The sequence below is a fragment of the Rhamphochromis longiceps genome, linkage group LG2 (genome assembly GCF_057381845.1).
Source record: "Rhamphochromis longiceps isolate RC_006_pf linkage group LG2, R_longiceps_female_GT1.1, whole genome shotgun sequence".
Taxonomy (NCBI): Eukaryota; Metazoa; Chordata; class Actinopteri; order Cichliformes; family Cichlidae; genus Rhamphochromis; species Rhamphochromis longiceps.
In genome coordinates this window covers 35,687,797-35,715,243 of record NC_140558.1, presented here as the reverse complement: position 1 = coordinate 35,715,243, position 27,447 = coordinate 35,687,797, and the positions used below count along the sequence as shown (strand labels likewise).

At 39.3% G+C, this 27,447-nt stretch overlaps 1 protein-coding gene across 2 annotated transcripts; it reads right to left on the bottom strand.

Moving 5' to 3' along the window:
* Positions 1-124: 124 nt before the first annotated feature.
* Positions 125-25,864, bottom strand: LOC146677775 (neuronal acetylcholine receptor subunit alpha-3-like). Of its 2 annotated transcripts, XM_085426101.1 has the most exons (7): positions 24,832-25,027; positions 12,554-12,693; positions 12,419-12,463; positions 12,214-12,323; positions 11,685-11,892; positions 9,128-10,138; positions 125-1,134 (listed from the first exon to the last, which is right to left on the bottom strand). In XM_085426101.1, exons 1-7 carry the CDS (start codon positions 24,887-24,889, stop codon positions 1,009-1,011), a joined length of 1,698 nt encoding a protein of 565 aa, XP_085282227.1. In that variant the 5' UTR covers positions 24,890-25,027; the 3' UTR covers positions 125-1,008. The 2 variants fall into 2 exon arrangements, with proteins under 2 accessions (XP_085282227.1, XP_085282236.1); XM_085426110.1 differs by lacking the exons at positions 12,214-12,323; positions 12,419-12,463; positions 12,554-12,693 and having other exon boundaries at positions 24,832-25,864.
* Between the last annotated feature and the right edge of the window lie 1,583 nt (positions 25,865-27,447).

Here is a 27,447-nt window from a genome sequence, read left to right as displayed (position 1 = left end):
CATTTTGACTGAATGACTCAGCTTACAGATCAAGGACTGAAAGTACAAACTCGGTAAATTTGTATTTATTTGTTAGAAAAGACTAGAGCAATTTTTAAATTTATTATTCAATTTATTTCACGTCTTTTATAAGTTTAATCTACATTGTGCAAGTCAAAGTGTATCTATACATTGTAAATGTTTCACCGATTCTGTGAAATTTGGTGCATAATTAGACCTGAAAACCTACGTCTTTAAAGGTGTATAGCCATAGTCAGTGTCATTATCCAAAGCCATGCATAAGACACTTTACAGATATTTACTGGGAAAAATACAGATAACTTCTATTTGACAACAAGTAAACACAAGACTGCATTATTGTTTCTTAGCTTTAAAGGTCATATTGTGCACAGCTCTCAAAAATCTTTACAATGACTAGTGAAAAGTCATTCATGCATTTCCCTTTGAAATTATTCAAACTTATACAGTACTTACAACATTCCCTTAAACAGTTTCCTGACAATTTTAGAATTTTTTTTATCATTGTTTAAGACTGTACAACAATCATAACAAAATGGACATTTTCACTTAAACACACAGAGTGGTAGAAATGCAGCCTCAACAAGAAACAGGATTACCATGAAAAGACAAGCAGCGATGGAAAAGAAAGAAAGAAATAATGAAAGAAGAGCAGGGTTTTAAAAACAGAGAAAGAGAGAAAGAGGCTGTTAAAGTAAGACCAGACAGCATCAACTGCACATTGAAAAGCATAAGAAGGATGAGGAAATCTGGGTAAGTCGTGTGAGAAAACAGACAGCGGAGTGCTAGAAGTGATGGCTGATGATGGCAATCCCAGCGAAGAGCATGAGGCAGATAAAGGAGAAACAGAAAGCTGGAAAAGGAGGTCAACGGCATCTGTGAAAGACACGAAAGACCGGCAAAGGGAATAATTCTCGAAGTACTCAAAGTGGAGCAAAGAGACAGAAGTAGACAAAAATAAGAGAAAAAGTGAGGACATAGAGACGTGGTTCATTTAAAGAAACTGATGAGGGGATGAAGGAAGAGTCCCAGAGTTCCCAGCACACACACTGTCACAAACACCCACAGGAAAATCCTGTCAATGACCATGGCAACGTACTTCCAGTCATCTTCCACCTGAGGAGAGAAAACAAAGGAAATTTAAAGTAAAAAGAATAAAAATAACCAGAGCACATTGTCTTTCTTTCCTCTTCCAAATGTCTTCAAGCGACCTTTGCTTAATGGTAATTGTGAACTTTATGGCACAAACTGTTACATTCACTGTTTTTTGTGCTCTAAAGACACTGTGGTGCCAAACACATTTTGATTTTGCAAGAACAGCTATATAGAACCTTTATAGGCTCCTCTTGTTCATGTGAATCTTTTATCTCTTTATTTATTTTCTTATTTTTATTTGTGTAATTTCAGTTATTATATTAAATGCGGTATAGTATGACAATGTCTAAGGCAGGACAGGCAGGAAAAAAAAAAGCCACATAAATGGGCTTACACACTGTGACCCACGCAATCCACAACCCCCTACAAGACCCCAGAGTAGGAAGAAGTCATCCCCACACAAAGAGCATACTGGAGTATACAGATGAATGTCTTCTTCCTCTCACACTAACCAGTCGCGGCAGATTGCTGCCCATCCCTGAGCCTTGTTCTGCTGTAGGCTTCTTCCTTTTAAAAAGGAGTTTTTCCTTCCCACTGTCGCCAAAGCGCTTGCTCATAGGAGGTCATATTAGGTGTTTCTCAGTTGTATTATTGTAGGGTCTGCCTTACAATATAAAGCACCTTGAGACAACTCTTGATGTGTATTGGCGATGTATAAATAAAATTGAATTGAATTGAATTGAATTGAAGACTATTAGGCAGCACCTTCCCCAGTTCTCTACCTCCACCAACCGAGGCAGACACAGAGACACTCCAAAACAGCAAAAGCTGCTCTCCAGCTCTCAGGAGGCTGCAGACACGCATAGTCCCACAGACCATCCTCATCCACCTGCAAGGCAAATGGGGAAACAAGACTACAGCGACCAGCCCCTCTAGGTAATGGAATTGATCAGCAAGGACCAGAGAGACAAATTCACCCAGTTGGTTTTTTGAAGAGACCAAATAATGTGATCTCCAGAATAATGTGATCAAGAAGTAAATTTCTACACTGATTAATAAAAAAAGCCATTTTTTGATTTCCTTTTTGGTCATTTTGACGGCATTTTAAGCATACATGTGTCCAGAAGTTTTGATCTGGACTCATGGAAAGATCTCGCTCCCACTTTACAGTTGGGAGGGGAATTGATTTGTTAATTTTAAACAATAGCTTTTACATTTTTGATAACCATTTGGGGTTCAGATATTTAAAAAAAAAAACTTGTTAGCCAATTATGTATTTTTAGATTCAGTTGACTGGGATTGAATTTGTCCTGTATGTTGGCTTTACTTGCTGATATTCAAGAAATTTAGCTTTGCTGATTCTGAATTTTCAAATGAAATAAACTTTCCATTTTGTATAACACGTTCTAGATTGTTAATCCCTTTCTCATGATGTCACGATGGTAAATATCTGGATTGTTTCAAATGGGTGATAGTTTGGATAAGTGAAGATTTATACCATGTAGGTTGAAGCTTTGTGAATTAAAATCATTTGTCCTAACACAAGCATTTGGAAAGCTGTACAGTGTTTTAATCTAGTCTATAAAGAATGAACCAAATTCAGATTTATGCAGAACTGCTAATACAAATTTTCAGTTTATCCGGCCAAATGCTTTCTCTGCATCTAAGGAGACAACTGTGGTTTCTAATTTGTTGATAGAGCAATAATGTATTATATTTATTAGTCTACGTGTATTATTCACTGAGTGACGACCCTCGATAAAGCCTGTTTGGTCAGAATATATTATGATTGCAGTTATTTTTTCTAAACTTCTGGCAAGGACTTTGTAAGGTCAACGTTTATAATTGAAATGGAGCAGTGGCTGGATGGGAACGCAGGATCCTTGCCTGGTTTAAGAAGTAGACTAATGACAGCAGAGTTCATGTTTAGAGACAGAGTCTGATCATTCTGAATTTCAGTGACCATTCTGAAAAAAGAAGTTGCTTGTAGAGGCCAAAATTCTTTGTAAAACTCTGCTGGAAAACCATGTGGCCCTGGGGCTTTATTGTTTGGGAGATGCATTCATGGTGAATTCAGAACCACAATCTGATCGTCATTTATTTTCGGTACATTTATATATTTAAGAAATTCTGCAAGAGAGATTAACCTGTAGTGAGTGTAAAGCCTCATGAAAGTCTTTAAAAGATGTATTTATTTGTTGTGGATCATGAGTAATGTTCCCAGTGGAATCCTTTATAGAATAAATAGTTATTTTCTCTATTTACATTTAAACAGTTTAGGAAGGAATTTTTTTAATTTACTGAACTTTAGTATTAATAAACGCTATTTATGGCATTGTGGCTTCCTCACATCCTTTTTATGTCTAATACATCTGCACAGTGCTAAATATAGTGTGAGTGTGGCCTGATCAGTCAGGTGTGGACAATAAGATCATGGATTCAGTGACCATAATGCCATTGTGTGAATATAGAAGGCCGTATGGCTATTCTGCATGCAAGAAGGATCCAAGCATTGCTAAGTAAAGCTGGAGCAGCAGCAACAATCATATCAGGACCATCCAGAGTGTGAGGAAGGAATGCACAAAGCCCTCTATCTGTGACAAACAAGAAGCTTTACACTCCCTTTGCAGCCCTCTGTAAATGGCTTCCAAGCCATTTACCAAGCTAGATAGAAATTCATCTATTATGCATAGATGAACCACATGTAGTAATGCTTGGTTATGTGTATGTGTGTGATTATTTATGTCCTGCATATATTTGGGGGGGAAATCTGTTCTAAAATCTATAAAAGGTCTAGAAAGCAGACATTTTTATTTTTATCACTTATGTTTAAGACAGGGTATGATTAAGGGGAAGTCATTTGTGAGTTTGTGGTAAACTCTTTGGTGCCTCTCTTGCCGGGAGATGCTGTCGTTGGCTGATTTCTGACTTTGTGTTTGCATCTCCCTCAATTTGCAAGAACGCAAAATATTAGTGAAAACTGGGTGTAGGTGGTCAGACTACGATAACTGATTCTTGGTTTGGTTGTCAAAATGTGTTAAATTTTCCCCAAATGCACAAAATAGTTCATTTTTGGTAGAATTTGAGGTTACAGCTTAGAAACAGCATGGTAATAGGGCAGTAATAATGTCGAAATAAAGTAGTAATGACCACACAATGTCATCTAAATATATGTAAGGTAATAGCTACCACGGTTTTTAGCTGACTTATATTAAACTCAAATGTATATAATGTGCCAATAACTATATATAATAATGTGGACGCAGATATATATCTGTGCACTTTGTTTAAAATCTGCAATGAGACCTAAATTAAATAGAAATGGCAAAAATAAAAATAAAATAAAAAGGCAATAATGTTTAGCTTCAGACTGCACAGAAATGACTATTTCAGTGCTCACAGGTTAAGATATTGTTACCAAAACATTAATAAATGATTTTGCCTAATAGACAATGTTACATTTAATCCATATTACTCCACTTTATTACCACATTACAAGCATTATAAACAGTCTATTATTACCAAGGTTTAAAAAATATATAATATTAATTAACAACTAAAACGTGGTTGAGATATGCTACTACTTGGTTATTAACCTGAAATTATATGTAATTCAATTGTATATCTTTATTGTCTCTTTTCCTCTATATTAACACCTAACCCCATCATGTTATTATCAAGCTATAACATGTAATGTTAACCACGTATATAAATCCTAACAAGGGTACTACCTTTAGGTTTTGCGCCTTCTTTGCTGTTATTAATGTCTGGATATTTATTTTAAGAAGCATTTCAGGGTTGTGCAGGCATCAATTTAGCTTGAGTGCCGCACACAGCTACATAAAAGTTTTTCAACATAGTAATGTAATCCCTGTAATCATAGTAATGTGGAAAAGTTATGTGATAAGATTAAATAGTGTGGCAAAACATTATTATAAAAATCATTGTTGATGCATAGTCCCTCAAATGAACATTGTTGTTATACCTGCTTGACCTTTTTTTACACTCTTGTCACAGAACAAAAAAACCATAAAAGTTTACACACCAAAGCCTGACGTATTGGCCCTCATTTTACTAACAGCAGATGTGTAAAAGTGTGTGACTACATTGCGCGTACAAATGTCTCATGTATGAATTTTTAATACCATTGGCTTTTGGCAATTATTTCCAGTTTTACAAAACACTCTTATTACTATTTAACCATCATCACTCCAGTGGAAACACTTTGGAAAGATCTGCCTTTTCTTCCTCTTTGGACACAATTTCATAAGCCCAACTGTAATTTTTGGTGCACTCGATAACAGCTTTTCCATGCACATATTAGTAAATGGTCCTTCTTTCATGAAGCCAGGAGACTATATTTTCAACAATATATCACAGCCACTTAAAATATTCACTGTTTGTTTTGCTTGTAGTGACTAATATAGCCACAAGCCTTTAGCCTCAGGCACAGACAAGCAAAAAAGCTTGTTTTTAGCTCTTCTTTAACTGGATTATTTTTAACTTCACACTTGTAGCCCAAACCAGTTTTATGTTGATGTCACTCAGATTTGACACAGCTCTCTCTGAAAGCCCAGAAGGCTTTTCCCATCTTTTCTTGCATGCATTGTATTGCAACAAACTGTTGTTTCTTGTCCCAGTTCCGGCTGTTCTTGATACAGCTGGGTGTATGCTATGTCACTGATAGTGAACTTTATTTTATTCATGAAGTTAGTTAGTAGAGTTGCAAACCGTCATGTAAAAAATGGAATCGTCCCGTATTCATAGAAAATATTACACATTTCGTATTGAGTTGAAAAGGAAAACAGTTTGTCTCGTACTTCACCTACAATGAAAAAAGACACAAAGCTGGAGTTATTCTGTGTCTTTGCTGCACAGCTGGCTCTTCTTCTCTCATTCTCTCTCCTTCCCTCTCCTGCTGCTACTTCAATCATGAAACTGATCAATGATCAGCTGATCAGCTTTTCTCTCTTGTTTGTTTATCGCCCACTTTGCACCAGAAAGAGGAAACCAGCGGATGTCACGCTAAACAACATCAGCACGTTTAAGCTTGATCAGCTGTTGTTAGAATTTATTTAATATTAATTTCTAGTATCAGCTGATGTTTGCTGGAGCCACAGCTGTAAAAGCTGCTGGTCATGATATCGGTTTGGTTATCTGGTGAGAGGGAAACATGAAGATGAAACCAGGAGATGTCCTTACTGACTCATCAGAGCTGAACAGGTGATGGAGAAACAGGTTAACCTTTTAGGTGACATGAATGAGTTGAAGGGAAGTTATGAACTGTTTCTGAGAGACAAATAACCCCAGGATCCTTTTCTAAGTAGCTGACAGCTGGTAACTGTGCAGGGGCGGGTCTAGCAAAGTGTTGCCAGGGGGCCAGGTGGGGCATTAACAGGGAAAGGGGGGCACAAAGAAGTACTTTTGTGTCTTATTCTCATTTAAAATGTCTCGCTTTTAATAAATAATTATCTGAATCTTACAACCAAAGTTTTTATCTGACGTGAAATGTATAGAAATATACATTTTACCTATACCAACAAGACAGTGTACGTCACTGTCACAACACAAGAAAAACAATGGTGCGCTTGGTTTCAACGTAACTTTATTCTTTCATGAGTTATTTACAAGTTTCTCTTTGTTCACAGCCATTGACATGTCAAAGAGGTTAACACGTGAGGAGTGGATCGAAATTGTGTTGCTATCTGGTGAACGCAGTAACCGGGTCATTGCAGCAGATTTCAATGCAAGACACCCTACGAGGCCACCCATCTCCCATGCTACAGTTAGCAAACTGCTTGCTAAGTTTCGTGAAACTGGTTCAGTGTTGGATTTGCCAAAATGTGGACGCAAGCAAACTGTCACTAAGGAAGAAACATCAGTGGCTGTCCTAGCTTCATTCAGCAAGAGCCCACAGCGTAGCACTCGCCGCATGTCACTGGAGAGTGGCATTAGTTGAACATCCCTTCGGTGGATATTAGCTACTCACAAATGGCACCCTTACAAACTCCAGCTACTGCAGCATCTCAACGAGGATGACCCAGATCGGCACACAGAATTTGCAGAATGGGCAAAACAAAAATTGGAACAGGACCCTCAGTTCACGCAGAAGATTTTGTTCAGTGATGAGGCAAACTTTTATGTAAATGTTGAAGTTAACAAACAAAACCACTGCTATTGGTCTGACACTAACCCACTTTTGGAACAACAAAAGTGATGGTTTGGTGTGGTATATGGGGTACAACGATAGTTGGTCCATTTTTCATCAATGGAAACCTCAAGGCCACTGGATATTTGAAATTGCTACATGATGATGTGTTTCCCTCTTTATGCACTGAAGCTGGCACGTTCCCTGAGTTTTTCCAGCAAGATGGTGCACCACCACATTATGGGTGCCAGGTCCGAGCATTCCTAGATGAACAGTTTCCTGGAAAGTGGTTTGGTCATCGTGGGCCAGTTGAATGGCCCCCAAGGTCTCCCGATCTGACCCCCTTAGACTTTTATCTTTGGGGTCATCTGAAGGCAATTGTCTATGGTGTGAAGATACGAGATGTGCAGCACCTGAAACTACGGATACTGGATGCCTGTGCTGGCATTTCTCCTGCGGTGTTGCTATCAGTGTGTGAAGAGTGGGAGAAGAGGGTTGCATTGACAATCCAACACAATGGGCAGCACATTGAACACATTTTATAAGTGGTCAGAAACTTGTAAATAACTCATGAACGAATAAAGTTACATTGAAACCAAGCACACCATTGTTTTTCTTGTGACATTACCAATAAGTTTGATGGCCCTCTTCCTATTGAAAAAAACAAAAGTTGCATCCAAGATTGCCGACTTCTAAATGGCCACCATGGTCACCACCCATCTTGAGGAGTTTGCCCCCTCACATATACTAATGTGCCACAAACAGGACTTTAATATCACCAACCATTCCCATTTTATTACGGTGTATCCATACAAATGGCCCACCCTGTATTAACAAGCATGCCATATTGGCCCAGTTTATTTTTCTTATCATTGTTGTGAGGAGACCATAAATAGCGAGTTCTTGTTATGGATAAAAAGTGTCTTTTTATTTTTTTTGTTTCAAAATAGCTGATAACTATTCGCTGATAGCTGCGAACATCTGCGAACAAATATAATTCTATAAAGTTGTTCTATATAGTGTGTAACTGTTAATATAGAGCGTTATTAAATTTATTGCTAATGCAATCATATGGCACATTGACTTCTGAGGAAATTTCAGATGGCACTCATCATCAGAAAGGTTGCCTACCCCTGCTATACACTTTACAGACAAAGTAATGGACCATCAACAAAGCACACCTACAGCAGCCACTCAGCCTTGGAAACTGACAATGAGAAGCTCTCCGCACAGTTTTTGTGCTGATGTTAACATCAGTTATTGAATCAGCAGAGTCTTGGTGACGTTTATGCATTATAAACACATTTTTTGGGTGCTGGAGGAGATTGCCTACCAACTAGGAGGTTGGTGGATTGCCCCCCCAGCTCAGTATTTTGTCCACGTGTTCATATATTAACACATGGACCAACTGAACTGAGCTTCCCCTGTTGCATCCATCGATATGTGCTGGACAAAAAATGCTTAACTATAAATAAAAGCACTGTATTAATGTGTGCAATTTGGCAGATGCACTTTGAGTGCTCAAATTGAGTAGAAAGGCGATATTTAAGTACCGTCCATCCATTTATACATTGTAAATGGATGGTGCTTCAGCACTTGGCAATAGTGCTCTGTATCTTAAGTTGGTCTTATCGTCATGGCTGAGTGTGGTTCTTAAATGCTTGTACTTTGCAAGACTGCCTCACAGTTGACTGAAGAACATCTAGGAGGAAATAAATTTCCCAAACTGACTTGTTGAATGTTGGTATCCTATTACAGCACTACACTCAAAGAGAAGTGGGCCAGTACTTTGTCTATATAGTATAACTTCTATCAATTTGAAAAGCATATTGAAATAAATAAAACTGTGTTTTCCACATTGCATACCTCTTTGGCTTTGTTACGAGTCCTCATGTTCTCTGCAATGTACTTTACGCTCTCAATGGCCTGCTTGATTTCGGGAGACACCACAGAAAAGGCGACGACAGCGTTTACCGGCGATGAAGCATTGATGGGCCTCGGCAGCTTGGGCAGCTCTGACTCCTGGGGCCCCTGAGTCTGAGGTGGCTGGGGAGGAGGTGGTGGTGGCACCACTGGCGGTGGGACAGGAGTCGGTACCTCTTTGCCTCTGTAGGGGAACCTTCTGTTCATGTCCCGTTTCATGTCACGGTTCATCTCACCATACTCCACACAGTTCATTGAGCCACCAGCTGAGGACGTACCCCCTCCTCCTCCTGCACCGCTTTCCAGCGGCGGACAGGCTACACCCCCAGTTATGCCTCCAACACTTACACTTCCTGAGCTACTTGTTGCTCCTATACTGTTTTTTCTTTTCTTGCTTCCACCGCTGCTTCCTCCTCCTGTCCCTCCTGTAATTCTGGCAGGTGAGGAGCAGCCCTGGTCAATAGGACGCCTCATCAGCATTACTCTGGGCAGCACGCCAAGGAACACAGCCCTCACCCACTCGGGCATTGTGTGAGTCATAGGTGTGCGGTAGTGAACATTCAGCACAAAGACAGTGATGACAATGCTGAGTGTGACAAAAATCATGGTGAAGAGGAGATACTCGCCAATCAGGGGGATGACAAGAGATGTTGAAGGGATGGTTTCAGTGATGACCAGCAGGAACACAGTGAGGGAGAGAAGGACAGAGATACACAGGGTAACTTTCTCCCCGCAATCAGATGGGAGGTAGAAGACCAACACTGTTAGGAAGGAGATGAGGAGGCAAGGGATGATGAGATTGATGGTGTAGAAGAGAGGCAGGCGGCGGATGTAGAAGGAGTAGGTGATGTCAGGGTAGATCTCTTCGCAGCAGTTATACTTGATGTCATGCTTGTATCCTGGAGCGTCAATAATCTCCCACTCTCCACTTTCCCAGAAATCTTTTAGGTTCACCTGGTGAAGTGTAAATGTGAAAGCTGTTTTTAGAAAAAAATATTATATCTCAAAGTTTAAAACAAGTTCATTTAAAGAGAACTGAATCTGTCTTCATTATTAAAATAATCTATTTAAATACATTTGTCAATTTTAACATTGTAATAAATTCATCATCAGTCTTCCCTTTGACAATGGCCACCCCAATCCATCACATTCTGAATTTCAGGTAAAAACACATAGTAAACTTTATCTGAAAGAAAGACAACAAACACATGTTTAAAATTTCCAACTGCTTCTCAACAAAAAAAAGTTAACTTTCTAATTCAGACTATCCAAAGTCTAAGCTGCAATGTACTGCCAAAAGCATTCGCTCATGCGTATGAAATTGAGTAATATTCCTTTCTTAATGCATAGGGTTTAACATGATGTCAGGTGACCCTTTGCAGCTGTAACAGCTTCAACTCTTCAGAGAAGGCTTTCCACAAGGAAATCATGTTTATGGAAATTTTTGACCATTCTTACAAAGACACCAATGTTGGACAAGAAGGCCTGGCTCACAGTTTCTGCTCTAATTCATCCCAGAGGTGTTTTGTCAGGTTGAAGTCAAGACTCTTGGTACAATGTAGTGAGATGAGTAACATTCTCCTGGAAATCGCCAAATCCAGACTCGTCCATTGGATAGCCAGATGATCGATCCAGAAAACACACCTCCACTGCTCTAGAGTTCAGTGGTGGCGCGCTTCACACCACTGCATACATTGCTTTGCATTGCGCTTGATGAAGTAAGGCTTTGATGCACCTGCGTGGCCAAATTCATTCTATGATGCTCTCTACTTACTGTTCTTGAACTAATCTGAAGGCAACATGAAGTTTGAAGGTCTGTAGCTACTGACGCTACAGAAAGCTGGCAACCCCAGTGCATTATGCACCTCAGCATTTGCTGATCCCCCGCTGTGATTTCACGTGGCCTACCACCTCATAGCTGAATGTCTGTCGTTTCCAGTCACTTCCATTGTGTTATAATATAACAGCTGATTGTGGAATATTTAGTAGCGAGGATATTTCACAACTGGACTTGTTGCAAAGGTGGCATCCTATCATAGCACAACACTGGAATTCACTGAGCTCCTGAGAGTGACCCATTCTTTCACAAACGTTTGTAGAAGCAGTCTGCATGCCTGGGTGCTTGATTTTATATACCTGTGGCCATGGAAGTGATCGGAACACCTGAATTCAATGATTTGGATGAATACTTTTGGCAATATAGTGTAACATTGCAAGTTAGTGTTGCTTTGTTGTGCAACTGTCATCTCTTAGAATGAAAGTGCATTGAGGATACTTACCTAATGGACTGAATAAAGAGGAGGAAGGCAAACATAAAAAATGAAGCAATCTAAGCAAGTTGGAAGATATAAGCACTTACTACTGTGCAGTGCTAAATAATTCTTCTCAATAATGATGCATAAAAATGCTAAAAACAAATAAATAAATAAAACTGACAGAGATTTCTTAATGACGTAACTGCAGGGATCTATTTCCTTTCACCCCAGTTGCTCCTTCTCACCTTTGAGCCAATGAGCACTAGATCAATCTTGGCCTTGTCGTAGGTCCAGGAACCAAACTTCATGGAGCAATTCTGGTAGTCAAAAGGGAAGTAGGTGATGTCCATGGGGCAGGAGGATTTAAAAATAGCTGGAGGGACCCAGGTGATCGTTCCATCAAATTTTAGCAGAGCCTTGGTCTTGTCTTCCACAAGGAAATCACCTACAGCACTGTGAGAGAAAAAGGCCAAAATACATATAATTAACAGATATGTTTGAAATTAGTAGTTGATTACAGTTTTAACACCACTAGGCAATGACAAGAGGGTACTGCTAGCAAGTGAACGCAAATTGTGTTAGAGAAGTACACAGGGTGCGCATATCTACTGTGTGTGGTTGCTTTTGATGTGAAAATGTATCTTCAGAAGCAAAAGAGAAAATAACATAAAATAGCCCAATATAGACATCTAGATTTCTCAGATAATGATAGATGGAAAACAAAATAAAATCCTCAGTGTAACAACCTCTTAGCATCTATGCTCTAACACTTACTTGTTGTACAAAACTATGTCTGGCCTCCAAATTTTATTGGACGGAACTCGTATGAACTCAATCCCATCAAACTCAGAGGGGGTCCATCTCAATTTGTAATCATTCCACACCTGAAAGACGAGCAGGGATTAAAACAATAGGATCTTAACAAAATCCACAAGTAACAAAAGAACAGATAAAAACAAAGCTCGTGACTGTCACTCACATGTCTCAGCCACAGGTTGGTTTCCATTATTTGATTCACCTCATCCTGAAAAGATAAACGGGGAAATTTGACGAGCCTTATTATTTATTTATTTTAATCAAACACCTATTTGTTATACTGATTTTACCCTCTTACCACTTTGACAAGCTGAGATATGGACACCTCAAACTCGACAGTAACCGGATCCGACACATTCTCTACTGGTCGGATGAACTGGTTGTACCTTCGGAATAACCTTCGAAATAATCTGTCCTCTGCCTTAGATGAAAAACAGCCTAGAAAAATAGGATGGAGATGTTAATAATGAAATGAAAAGATGATAAGTTATTGCCAGGGAAATAAGGGGGGAAACTGTCGCTTCACATTTAGTGAGCTGATATGTAGGCATTGTCCAGCATTGCTAGCAAACTGAACTTGACTTCAATGTAACTAAAAGCTCAGTCACTCAGAAGGATTAACATTAATGTCTTCTAAAGCAAACACTATAGAAACATAAAAAACACCTGTGTCCTGAAGGTGGTAATATCAAGGGTTTAATTCACCGGCGAGTGATAAAGTAAGAAAGAAATAAAGTGTGAAGGAGAGAAAATGCAAACAATACATGTGAGCTTTCACAATAAATCCATATTACTCAGAATAGCTTCAACATTTCCTCACTTTCATTATATGGTTACTGCAGACAGACCAAACAACACATCCACCTACAGCTTTATTAAAGGACTCACTCCTGGAGGTATCTAGCCATGCGGATACATGTAAGGAAATATGTTTGCAGCAGTTTGCTAAAGTTAAGCATCACAAATCAACTTCCATTCACCTTCATTGTACTTCTGACAGTGATGAGCAAAAAAGGTAAATCTATGCACCAGTCTTCACAGCACTGGGGCTTTCAGTTTGACTTTCAGTCATTTTTAAGCTGTTTATTCAATGACAGGAGAGAGGGCTACAAATGATCAAAGTGTGTTAGTTCAGTTGTATGTTTACATAGTCTCATTAAAGCCTAAAAGCTTGTAGAAAATCTGAAAGCACAAGAGGCTTTAAGCAAAACAGAATGATGTGTCTTTGGCCAAAGTGTCTGCAGACAAGTGACTTAGACAAGTGTGTCTAAGTCTGGACTGAAGGTCATACTGTGGAAAGCTGCCACTTGTAACGCTGGTGCTTGGGATGGCACATGCAGGCCCACGACTGTCCAAGCAGAAAATGTTGCCTCGCACGGGACAGCAGGCACTCACGCTATCAGCAAGCCCTCAGAAACACTCTTCTAGTGGCTTCAATGAGCTTCCTCACATCTATTCATAACTACAGAAATGCTTCCATTCCAGACTTTTTTTCACCTGCTTTTTATCATATTTCTTTATCCCCTGCTACCTTTTTTTTTTCTTGGTTAACTAAACACAGGATGCCTGTGGTTGGCCTTCTATACCCTTAAATTTTGAACTGTTTAATTTTGTTCAGGCTGAAAACCATTAAATAATAAATGCTTTAACCTCTGAGGCCAAACTCACGCATCACAGCTTCCCAGTCATGAAATGCCGGACACATTTTTCAGTCTACTAAGAAACCATTAAACCTGCACTTAGTGAACTGCATTTTAGAGATGGGTCTGAATGTATTCAAGTAGGACCCATATACACGCAAACAGCCATATTCACCGAAAAGGTTTGTTTCCTTGAAAATAGCTAAATAAAACATAGACCTTTAATGGGACGCGTTCTGTCTGAATCTGTTTCCTCTCTAAAAAAAAAAAAAAAAACACAGAAAACTGCTTTGGTTTCTTATTTTGATGCTTTTTTTTCATGTTTTTGGTCATCGGTGTGTTATTCGTGTCACATTTTAAACCTATCCAAAACTCCAAGCAGTCTGTTTTGCAAAATCAAGTTTATTCCTGGAGTTTCAGTGCTTGACCTTTATCAGACTTACTGCTGCTCCCTATTCTTTGAATTATTTGGCTTCCTTCTATCATAAGCAATTAAGTCATGGAGAATGAGCACCAACACTTGACAAATAAATGTATTTTTGGAAGTTAAGTGAAGTGCAGCAGGCAGTCTGTTAGGTATTCTGGACCAGGTTTCCCTTGACTGCAGACGTGTCTCAAAAAACAGGTAACTCAAATCAGTTCAATTCAAATCCATTTTATTTCCATAGCACCAAGTTACAACAACAGTTGCCTCAAGGCGCTTTATATTGTAAGATAAAGACCCTGAAATCAATAATACAGAGAAAACAGAAAAAACCCCAACAATCATATGACCTCCTGTGAGCAAAAATGAGGTGCAACGGTGGGAAGGAGAAACTCCCTTTTAAGAGGAAGAAACCTCTGGCAGAAAATCTGACACAAATTACTGTTCCAAAATTATGATAGCAGTATCCTAATATATTAAAGCATCAATCAGTGTACACTGTTATTATCAGGTGAATACAAAAAGTAGTCACCTCATAAAAAATTTGAATACACATATTTTATCATTTAATCTTTAGCACATTGTCATATTGTTCTCGAAATATTACTAGACTATTACTAATTGGTTTAACCTCGTAAGCTTATGCTTGTTTCCACATTATTACCCGTAGTTTCTGCCCTTTTACTCGATAACACAGATTTTAAAGTAATGGCATGATATCAATTTTACCAGCTTATTACCAAGCTGTAACAGAAACTGCGACCAGAAACATGCACCATCAAGCAAATGTGTATTTCAGATATAAACTGATTCAAGGCTACTAAACTGGCTAAACTAAGCTAAAGTGAACTGGCATGATTTGAGTTCAGATGGAGCAGAAGCAGAATAAACCAGTGATTTGCTCTGAAGCAAGCGCTCCTCTATTTCCCAGGGTGCTTAGTTAATTATTATTTTTTTCATATGGCTCGTATGTACTCACACCACACAATACCCAACACAATCACCTTAAATAAAAATTGACTTTCAGTGAGGGTATCACTTTAATATAGCACATTCTTGAAGAAACTGTGTGGCAGAACAAATATTTCATAATAACAACCCATAAAGTGAAGTCATAAAGCTGTTCTTGCATTTATTACAACAGGGAGTACACTTAGATGAATATGGTTCAGACTTTTCAGTTTAGCGTCAGTCCATTTTTTCATTTTGGGAGACGAGCTCATTTGCTTACAAAATCTACAGGAATAAATACATTTTCAGAGAATTTATCCCAAGTTAGTTTCTTTGTGAGTCTAAAAGGTTAAAATCTAAATCAGTAAACACTTTTGAAGCCTTTTACTTTTTTTTTCCAACCTTAGATGCTAAACACAAATTTCCCTGGCAGGCTCAGCTTACACGCTAAAATGATATCGACTTCTTTGCTTCCATCAAACTCAGGATCAGGATTACCTTTACTCATAAAGCCGGTGTTACCAAAACAATCTAAGGCAGTAAAATGGAAAAAGACAACAGAAAACCGATGGTGGGGAGCAGTTATCTCGGCTGCAATCAAGAGGAGAGAGAAAGTATCCCTGAGTTAAGATTGTTGGGTGCTCTTCTACTCTGGGTGAATCACAGCAGACTTAAAAGAGCCTGTTAACATGGCTACAGCTGATTTTATTCCACAGTAGTGTGGTTGATTTTTGTTCTTAAGATCTTGCTTCCCTGTTAAGTGGGTAAGAAGCTGAAAATTATGTAGTGACTTCAAAACCACTGAAGTTTTCTGAGGTCAGTGGCAGAGGCGATCTAAGTCTTAAAGCTTAATGAAAAGAACTTTCTCTGGGGACACTTGTGTAATTTCTGCTCTCTGTACCTGCCTTAAAAACTGCCCACTGCTCCCTAATTCGTTGCACTCTCAGAACCTTGTTTAAGCCTCTAATTGGCTGAGGGAAAACCAGGGCAATTATAATCAGCCAGTTAATTGGACCTTTTGTTCCTTGTGACAAAAAAAAATGAAGCCAATATATTTTTCCCCTTCCTCCAATGGCACATTCACTCCTCTAATTCCCTTTATTTGTTCTGGCACTGAAGATGTTAAGAAGCCTTAGTTTAGAGGAAGTTAATTATAACCTTTGCACTAACATGTCAGTTGATTATGCACAGCTTTTACTGCTTTTCCCTGAGAGTCAGCATAAGGATTAAATTTTGGGGGATGTGAGGTTGCTTCCAAAAGTAACGGCTGTGACTTTTTTATTTTCAACACAAGAGTTTTGTAAAGTTTTATTATCTTATACATGGATTATAGCTGCTTCTTATCTTTCTGGTTAAGCAAAACACCATTACGGTCAGACTAACGGCTCTGTGTGGCCTCATTGACACTGACACTACCTGTTCTGTAGTACTCTTTGGGGGAAGGGGTATGAGGAGGTGCCAAGTGAGCTAAGCTAATATTAAAAGGTAATCTAAAAACACTGAGAACCACTGGTCTGGTAAGTGAGGATGGTAAATGATGATCTGGCATCGTGGTGCCAGGATAACCACCTCCAGCTGAACGTCGGCAAGACTAAGGAGCTGGTGGTGGAATTCAGAAGGAGTCAGCACAGATACTACAAGCCTATTATCATCAACGGAGCTCCAGTGGAGTGGGTGCAGAGGCAGAAGGTTCTGCACCATCCGAGCAAGAACAAGAGGAGCTTCTATCCCCAAGCCATCCAGGTCCTAAACCAGAACATGCACCCCACCCTCCCACAGCATCCATAAGTGACAGAGACAGGACTTATTCCTAACACATCCCAGACTGACTCTTCTAGACACTTTAACACCCATTTGCACAATGTACATTTTTCAGATTTTCTATTTAAAATTTCCAGATTGTCTATTTAATGTAATTAATTTTATGTACCTAATTCACTTAATTGCTGCATATAATGTCCTCCTGTATATATTCACTTAATGTATATAATGTTGCCTCTCGTTTTGCTAAGTCGAGGAGCATGTCAGGATACATTTCACTGGATGTTGTGCTTGTATAACTAATCATGTGACAAATAAAGAATCTTCAATCTCAAACCTGAAATGGAATGGTACTTATAATTTACCTTTCTACTCATTTGAGCACTCAGATTGTTTTCTTACTACAGGTCTCATTCATTCAATCACCTATGGACTTTGTATTATTTATACATACACTCACATTTCAGATACGCTTCTATTGTTTCAGACGGTTCAAACAAAGGTTTGGCATGTACCACTCCACCACTGAAAAAATGTTCCCATGGGTAAAGAAATTTTTAGTTAAGTATCTTTACTAAATTTCAAGTTAGTAATTCAAAATTCCGACTTACTTTGAAGTTAAAGTCAGTAAGACAAAATTTTGAGATGCTGAACTCATTTTGATTTGGGTCAGCCTGGCTGTCTTTTTGTTTTTTTCAGTCATAGAAACAAGCTATTGGTACAATCATTCAGATATGTATATTTTAAAAAGCCAAGTTAATGGCAACAGAAACCACTGGAACCAAGAATACCCTCAAACAAACCAACCCTAATGGTTGTAGCTAGAACTGAAAATAAACCAAGTCCTTTTCCTTTATCGGTTCACCTTACCTCAAGGTTTAGAATGAAGTTACCATAATCACTGTGCCAAAAGAAATCAGCTTGACATTCATGTTTCATTTCACCGGACATGTGCTCATTCCTTCCCCTCACTTTGTGCTGTATCAAAGTGACAAGCCTTTGTATTGCTGCACATGAAGCCAAGTCAAGCTGTCATGCATTTCACCCTTAAAAAGCCACATTGATTTAGAATTAGAAAGCCAAACACTGAGTCTGTCTTTGTCTCTTGTGGCTACAGGAGCCAAAAGCTACTGGAAGACCCATGGCCTGTGGGAGGCTCTTTGATCAGGCATGTGCTTAACAGGATGAGCCTGGAAGCCAGTTGTGGACACTCTGAAGGAACTAATTACCCTCCAAAAATACACCACTGTCAGAGTGCATAGAAAACAGATACAAAGAGAGAGACAGTGGCAAGAAGAGATAGGAAAAGTGACAGCAAGTACAAGGAGAGAAGAGCTAGATAGTGTGCCTTTGCTCTCCAGGGTTTTTGACGGCCTGACTTTGACATTCTGAATGACGCACAAGAGAAGCCACAATGATTACAGCCCGTCCTGACTGTCCCATGAAGCATAAGGTGTTTAATCTACGGTAAGTGTAGCTTCATATATGGGGGCTACAGTACATACACATAACTATGTGTGTTACTATTTACGTTCATCCACCTTTGACTTGACCCATTCTGAAAAGTAAAAGATTTTCTTCTTCACTGATGCGTGAAATTTAATTGCCACTTGTCTCCCTGCTTTCATCAAAAAAGATGTGGGAGGTTTGAGGCTGCATTCTCTCTGTATAAGATATTTTAAGTAAGCTTAGGTTTAGGTTTTTTGTTTGGGTTTTTTGGTGGTGTTGTTTAAAAAAAACGGACGAAAAAAACGAAATGCTAAGATAATCCAAGAAGTGATTAACTCTGTTAACAGGAAAATGAGCTTCAGGCGTAATCGCTCATTTTATTTTGTGCATTGTGTCAGAGTGGGCGGGAACAGCACCTGGGACACAAAATAATGAACCCAACGGCGAATCACTCAGAAAAGTAAAAGGTTTGGCACTGTTTTGGCATTTAGACTCAGTGAAATGTGATTTTATCCAAAGAAATAATGATTGATGTAACAAGATAAACACCCAAGGATTTAGCTGGCGTATGGGAAGGAAGGAAAACTAGATGGGGCCCCCTTTTAAAGGAGATAAAATACAGTATTTAGCCATTCTATGGAAAACGTAAATAAAAAAAGCTCAAGCCATGTCTTTTAATACGACTGACACTATGAGCCTGAATGCTTAGGTCTGCCAAGTATTTAATTAAAATGTATCCACATATTTAAAACTGTGCCTTGTTTTAGCAGAGGCTAGAAATGAATGTGTGCTGTTGCTGTGACACTCTTAAATTCAGAAATGCAGTCTGGGGACTTAGTCTGCCTGGAGTGGGTGGCTGTGATGGTTCTCACAGCACTGCAGTCGCAGCTGCAGGTAGTCAGTGCTACTTATCTTTCTTCCAGAGATGCTGAAGCAGGCCTGTCTATCATGCATGTCAGCAGTATTGACTGAATCAGTACGCAGAAAAAGACTTTGACAAACGCTGCGTCCCAAATCCATGGCAGAAGTTTTTGCAGTGGATTAGCTAAAGTTTGAGTTAAAGTTGTGTCCTCATTTCAAAGTGAGGAGTACAGAAATTGGGGGGGGAGGGTGGGACTTTGCTAAACTGCTAAAAGTCTTTGCTAAAATATGTAATTCCAATTCTCATAGTAGGAAAATAATGTCATCATTGGAAATTAAATCCCGCTATTTAAGCATCTAGCTAGCTACAGATGAGGAGCCGCCATCATTTCAAACAATTCAACAAATATAACCAAACACACAAACCGCGTCTGTGAGCTACATGTGCACTTGCTGTGTTTCCCAGGAAGAGGGAAAAAACATTAACACTGAGAGATGGAGAAGAAAGAGAGGAGAGGAAGATGAAGAATGTTTTCAATGGTAAGCGCTGCTCAGCAAGAGTGAGATTCAGCATGAATTTAAAGCTTACCTGTCATGTCCAAATTAAATGTGTAGCTTTAAAGTCAGTTATTGGATATATACATGATGTTTTGTTGAGTTTTGAATAATTTGTAGTGATGCACTATGTTGGACTGGTTACATCTAGGGTACTAGTACCATTTTACATCAAGTGTAACAGATATCAATTTATATTTGGGGTGTTTAGGTGCTGATGAGATTCACTCATTGAATTCTATCTTTTATGCTAGCTTTATAGCCTCAGGTAACATATACTTATGTCATTTGGCTAAATCCACAAAAGCACTGAACGCTGTAGTAGCTTTTCATACTTTGTGCACAGTTTGTACCACTGTAAATCACCTGATTGAACAGGCACCTCGTATGCTGAATGGTTACAAGGGCCATGAACACTTCCTGTGTATGACTGCTGTTCATTACTCCCTTCTGTCTCTTCATAAATATAGGTTAAATGGGTATTGGGAAAATGTGTTTTGCAGATTTAATCATTTGCACTGGGGTATGTTAGAAATACAGTTACAAGAAATTCCCCCAGTTGACAGATAGTGGTTTCCATTTTGGGTCTAAAAGAGGGTAGTATTCCGATCCATTTGGGGAAAACTCTCCACGATTGCTTTAAGCACTGAGTGGGAAGAAAGCAATAAGGTAACTGATACAAGTGGCTCTAATGGCTTCATGGATATAATTATTCTTTAGAGATTATGGAGAACAGAGGTATTACAAAAGGTATTACAGATGACATTCTTTAAAGCTGTTAATCCTGCTTCTGTTCTTCAGCGCTTGTAATCTTATGTTCACTGAGATTGTGGAAAAACACAAAAAGAAATACATAATAAGAGAAACAGAGGCCACTCAGTAGAAAATGGTGCGTGGTTAGAAGAAGGACTGAGGCACAAAATGCCCCAGATGGAAGATGAGCATCTTCCATCTGGGGCATCTCGGACAACCTCCCCAGCACTTTTATTCTCACCTTCTATCTTTCCATCATGAAGTGTGACTCAATTCATTGCCAGCTCAGAAGACAAGGATGTCCCAGAGGAATCAGACAGCAGGGCTGTTTGGAGGAGGGTGTGTGTGTGTGTGTGTGTGTGTGTGTGTGTGTGTGTGTGTGTGTGTGTGTGTGTGTGTGTGTGTGTGTGTGTGTGTGTGTGTCCATAGGGGGCGTAATAAGGGTGTCTACACAGCATGTGTAGGAGCTAAGTAACTGGAGTTTGGTGGCAATAATCACATGACAATCGTGTTAAGAGGATCCTCAAGCCACCACACAGCCCTTAAGCCACATACTTACACACACATGCACACTGATTGCCTGTCAGATTTTAATGCAACTATATTGCTTCATGGAGGGAAACCGGAGAGCAGCTCTGTATTTCCAAGGGAATCTCAGACGAGCATTTAAGTCTGCGAGAGGAGCAAATACGCTTGATGATGCTGCGATGCAAAGCAGACAACTTCATATAAGCAGACTTAGATAAGTGCTACAGAGTAGGGTGGCTTAATATAAACCATTTCTAATGCTCAGATTGGGGGAAAAAACTCTGATTGTTGCCACGCTACACTTTTGAATAACTAGTTTTCTGGCTCTCTTGGCCTCTACGCTGTCAACCCATTAAAAAGCACAGTACAGTGAGATGAAGGGTCAAGGCTGAAACATAATGCGGAGTGGGTCAGTATAATGGACATCTCTCTCAGCAATTTGTGGAAATGCTGAAGGGAAATGCATCACGCGGTTTCACTCACCCTTATCACTCAGTCTCTAAGGTATAGCAGCCCATCCTGCTCTAAAATATGCTGATGTGCACCACAATCGATATTCCACAGGCAGTGGCTTTATTTTGAATGTCATAACTCCAACTAAATCCCCATGCCGTACAGATTTCTCATTCCTTACCTCCAAGCGACTTCAACATGATTCTATTTCTGACTAAAATACCCCAATCCCATGAACGGCAGGATCAGCTTTTCCTCTGTTATGAGGGCCGATCCTGGATAGCAGGAAACAATACCTTCTGTAGCTCACTAATCGGACCCCCACTGGGAGTGTTTGTACAATCTGTGTGTGTTTTTAGGCACTTATCTGCATGCACAGCTCCTGTTCATACCCGTAGAAAAGACCACCGAGCCAGTGAAGGATTGTGGAGGAGAGGGGAGCTGGAGGACAAATTAGGGGGATAGAAAAGGTGAGGCCAAAACCCTCCTGGTTTTCAAGGTAACCGCCTCACAACTAGTAACAATATAAAGTGGATTTCCTCTCACTAGAGCAAAATGTGCTCTGATATGAGAGCACTGACACTGTCATCCTTTTAAGGCACTGTTTTGAAATTCATTCAGTTCAAGGGCAAAGCAGCAAGGCTGCTGGCTGTAGCAAATCTCTCCAGCTGAAGGGAATGACAGGACAGAGGGAGGCATAAAAAGAGACAATTGAGGGACTTTATGTGTCTTACAGAAACACATCCCTTCTCCTTAACTGTGAGTCTGTGTTAGGTTGCTACACAGGATGACTAGAGCATGACAGTACAAAGGCACTTAGTGCAGATCCCCAGGGAGGACTCCAGGTGCCACATGTGGAGCAAACTCCCCACCACACTCAGGACTTTGAAATGAAAAAAACAACAATTTAATTACTCCTCCTCCTAGTGTCTGTAGGAAGGATGCATGTTCAGCCGCCCATTCCCAGGAAAGCAATTGGGATATCTGGAATACCTCAAGGAATATTTGGGTGTTTATCACGAGAAATGACTTCTATTAAGGCTGGAGGTGACCAGTAGAAAAAATAAAAACCTATTATCTACATATCATTAACTACCTAAGATCTGAATTTGAATTTCTGTCCTCTAACCAACCAGCCAAATGTTGCCTAACTGAAAAAGCTATCTGGCGAAATAGTCCCAGCTAGCTTTAGTTAAGGCTAAAACAAAATGTATTTACAATTTTATATTTCAGTATTTAAAAACATTCACTCAAAAAGTTGCTTCTCAGTTTAGTTTGTTAGTCAATATAAAATCTAATTAAATTAGCCATTAAAACTTTAACTCCAACTAAACTACTGATAGTCATAAATATTATAGATCCTTTAACATTAGCCACTGGTTTCTGAAGTCTCATTTTAATAGTCATTCCAAACCAAGTGGAAATTTCTGAGTTCCCAGCTGGAATGTTTTACTGGAATGGATTTCCAAATCGAAAAGTCGAAAGATCCCCACCAAACCCAACTTAACCAAGATGGCGGCACAGCACATAAACATTATTCAAACTGTAAAATTTTTTATCTGTGCTGCCACTGTTGTGTATAAATGTATAACCGAAAGTGTGTGGCCAAGCCCATAGACTCAGCAGGAAAGTAGCGGCTTCAAACTTTAACAGAATGGATGCAGTCGGATAAAGACAGAAATAACTGCAGCACCACAGCTATCGCCATCTGGTGGCCTTCAGATAGAATGAAGCTTTTGGTTTTAAGATCTTTCCCACTGCCTTTGTTTTTCCAGTCTGGAAACTAAATATAAACCACTAAATATATGATTGTGATTTTTGTGTGAAGTGAAAAAAAATTACCATTTAAGTATGAAATGAAGGCACTGCAGCTTTTTTTATCATTTATTTTATCCCACACACACATCCCCATTAAAGGTGTTCCCATTGGTGAAGACACTCTCTGAAGAAGCGTGTCTATATTTGTGGAAGTGAATGGGAGAAAACTTAAGATTAAAATAACCATCAAGTTACATGGGAATACGACACAAAGCTTCCTCTTTAGAGCATTTATCTACTCTTTGTTTTTTCTCTGGTTCCCCAAGGAGCTACTCAAAGACCCCACTATTCTAAAGCACACAAAAGACTGACAGCCTTACACAACCCAAAGGCAGAAGCAAAAAGAAAATGTGTGCACAGGTGATTTTAAATACAAGAAAATAAAGAAATGGGTTGCACATAGAGAAAAGCAAAGTGCAGACAAACTAGTAGTTTGATTATTATTAAAGCATAAGGAAAATTTTAGTTTTGTTGGTCAATTCTAGTCCATTTTTTAAGTACCAAGGTTACTTATAGTAATTACCCCAGGCAACCATCTGCTTTCCTGTGAAGTGTTGTGGTGCTAGTCTGAATCTTGACCTCTGAACTCTGCAGAAGTCCCCAAGCCCTTCACACCTTGTGAAACCAGGGATGAAATCTGTATGGACACTTGCCGAGCAGTTTGTCACCCCTATGTTGCGTCACTTTTGGCACTGATGGTCAATGTGAGCTACATGCTGACATGTTAAGCTCTAAGTCATCAACCTTATATAAAAAGTAACCAAACCCGATGTGTAGACTAAAATCTAACAATTATACAGTGTGCTTACATCCCACTGTTCTCACTCTCTGCAGCATAACAGTGACTCCACAAGTTCGAAAAGCACGGGATATTATATTTCACAGGCACGTGGGATTTGTTATTGGCTGGGAACAATTTCCCATGGACAAATGTTGTGCCCTGTGTCGTGAAGTAGTGTGAAACAAGTACGTTAAACGCAAAAAAGAACAAAGCAAAACGGTCTTGTTTTGTAAGATGTGCGCTGCTGGTGCCCCAGAGGAATTTGAGAAGAATATGGCTGTTCACTGTTTCGCCATTTCAGCGATTTGACAACATCAGCGTGCATGCGTGCCCAAATACAAATTAACTGGGTTGATAAACTGAGGTAAAGTTTGGGTTGCTCTGCCTTTATCCTGACTGGCTTTAATGGATCTTCCTATCTGGACTGAAAAGAGATGCAGTTTCTTGTCACTGAGAAGCGCACAAAGGAGTCAACTCGAGGTCAGTTTGGCAGCCAAAAATACTTAAAACTGACATGACAAGTAAGGAAAACACAGAAAGTGATGGTTTAAAAGTACTGAGTAAGAGGCACTTTCAGCGATGCACGGAGCGCCGTGTCCTACCTTGCGCTGCGAGGATCACCAGCAGGAGGATGTTTGTTAGTTTCCCGAAGAGATTCATGGAGACATCGGCGCTTCGCGAGTTTTTTGGATATAAATAGCGATGCTGAACAATGACTTCTCGTAATAATCTGCTGCAGATGTCTGTGAAGCCTCAAGATTAGAGCATCTTTTTCCTTTGCGCTCCCGAACGCGGAGAGGTTGGTGCGCTCTGCCGACATGGACAACTTCTGCACGTCCCGCCTCCCCCTGCCTCCCCCGGCACTGCGTCCCACACGCTTGCGCGCGCACACAATCACGCACACCTAAGGGTCAAACCTTGCGATCTGACTCAGAGTGACTCAGAGGTGATAGGTCTGGAATAATTAAATGGTTTCGAATATGGCTCTAGGAGCGTAAGGGTCGTACAGAAAAAAACATTCATAAAACTCTCCTATTCAGTGTTTGACGCGGGTTTTGTGAAAATTAGGAACATTTCTTTTAAAAAAAAAAATGAACAACTCAAATATCCCTACCTCAGACAATTATCCCCTGAGAGAAAGATGCAGCACTCACCTACACGCACATTTTCAGCACTGAGCTGTAAATGACCTATTTAGTCACTTAATTGATTTTGCAACCATAACAATGTTCAGGCAGCTTAAAGAATTAGCGACTCAATAATAGAGTCTTGAAGGCTGCAGAGTCTGCCCAAATCATATAATGCAAAGCCATTAACGCACAGCAGCACTGCATGGAATTGCACTGAAATTATTCTGGAGCACCCAAGACCTATGATTGACTACTGCCTGGTCCTTAAAGGAACAATAATGGAACGGTTGGTTTTGGATGCCTGTAAGTGAAATTGGGGTTCATTTACTTCTTGAAACAACATCTTTAATTTGTATCTTAGTTTAGGGAATAAAATCTTTAAGCTCCAGTTCTGAATATAACATAAAAGCATAAAATCTACATCCAAAGTGGGGTTTTTCTTCTTTTCTACAAATTTTATAAAATCATCTTTAATGCACAGAATCCTGTTCATGAGACACCTAAATACCAGGATGGGCACAGCAGACTTTTGCATTATTTGTCCTTTAATATCTTATGTAACTGTGTTCATATGTGCATGCATGTATTGAATATTCAACAGCATAAAATGTGCTTGTATCAGTTTGCTGTTGACACATGTGATTAAAATAATAGGAACTGCTGCTATATTTGCTTTTTGCCAAGATTAGTTAACCAGTGAACAGTGCAATTATGTGACAGCATAAGATAGTTTATTTTGCTTGCCTGTATATTTGTGACTATGCTTTCCTTGTCCAGACCAAATTGCAACTAATGTATCAGTTTAATGTTAAAGTGGGGCCAGTAACTCTGATACAGTATGTGATGTTAATTGTTAAACTGCAAAGTACCTTGTATGTTCGAAGTTGGCAGGTAAGAGGCCAAGAGGCTAAAGACGAGTGCAGTGGCTCGGGCCTCAATTTTAAGCTCAATTAGGTTTTTCATTGATGAGTGAAGTCAAGCGAGGCTGTTGTTGGGGCTTGCCTGGGGAAAGCTTCAATTACTAAGTGCCTAAAATGGGTCAATGGAAGACCCTAAAAGAATAAGAAAGAAAGGCTTTGTTAGAGAGAGAGAGACAGAGGCAGTGTGACTGGTAAAGTTAAAGAGATATGGACAACTAATATGCAGTCAGATCAGCTGACCATGAAATGCTATAAAGCTCCACAATAGATGGGATGTTGCGAGGGAGTGTCGCTGAGGAAGAAAAGAGAAGATTTTTCTAATTTCGCAAGATGTAAAGAAAAGCAGTCTTCACCCTTCGCCTGAGACTGGAGAGAAACAGGAGATCTTTCTTTTTTTCCCTTCATTCCCTTTCATTTTGTCTTTTTCAGATTTAATTTTTGATTATTAATAACTTTTTCTGTCTTTTTTCCTGTTGCAGATTCTTCTTTTTTCTTTTCTTTTCTTTTTTTTTATCCAACAGCTTAAAAACAGCGCATTGTTTCCTGGTGACATTCTGCAGGCAAGATGCTGGACAAAAAACAAATACTTGCAGGTATTTTCCAGAGCGAATCTCCAAAGGCATAATACCAACCTGTGACCTTTGTCAATTATTGGTTAATGTAAGTTTTAAATGATTTAGGTTTCCAGAAAGGATATCTAATGAAATCCCATTTCATTGGAAGCATGTGATAAAAATGTTGACTGATGATTTTCTAGCCTCATATGGGAAACTAAATATTAAATGTTGTCAGATTTTAATATTTTGTAACCTCATTTCAACAAGGCTCCAATTATTACAACAACCGTTCCAAGGTTAAGGAAACAGTGTAATATATACAGCTATGTAATAACTGCATTATAATACAGTATATTAGACTTCAGCACACATTGTAAGTGATATAACATAAAGTCAGACTACATAGAAGCCATTACACAATGTAAGGTTTTTAAACTTTTTTAATCAGCAATCATTTCAAATTGTTATATGAAGGAAAGTTTTTGCCTGCATTTGGTAGAGCAGGTGAGTGCGAGTATTAGAGCACCGATACTCTATAAATACTAATGCAAGACTACACAGCAGATTATAACACACCCACATAAACCCAGCAGAGTGAGAAAGTCAGGTGG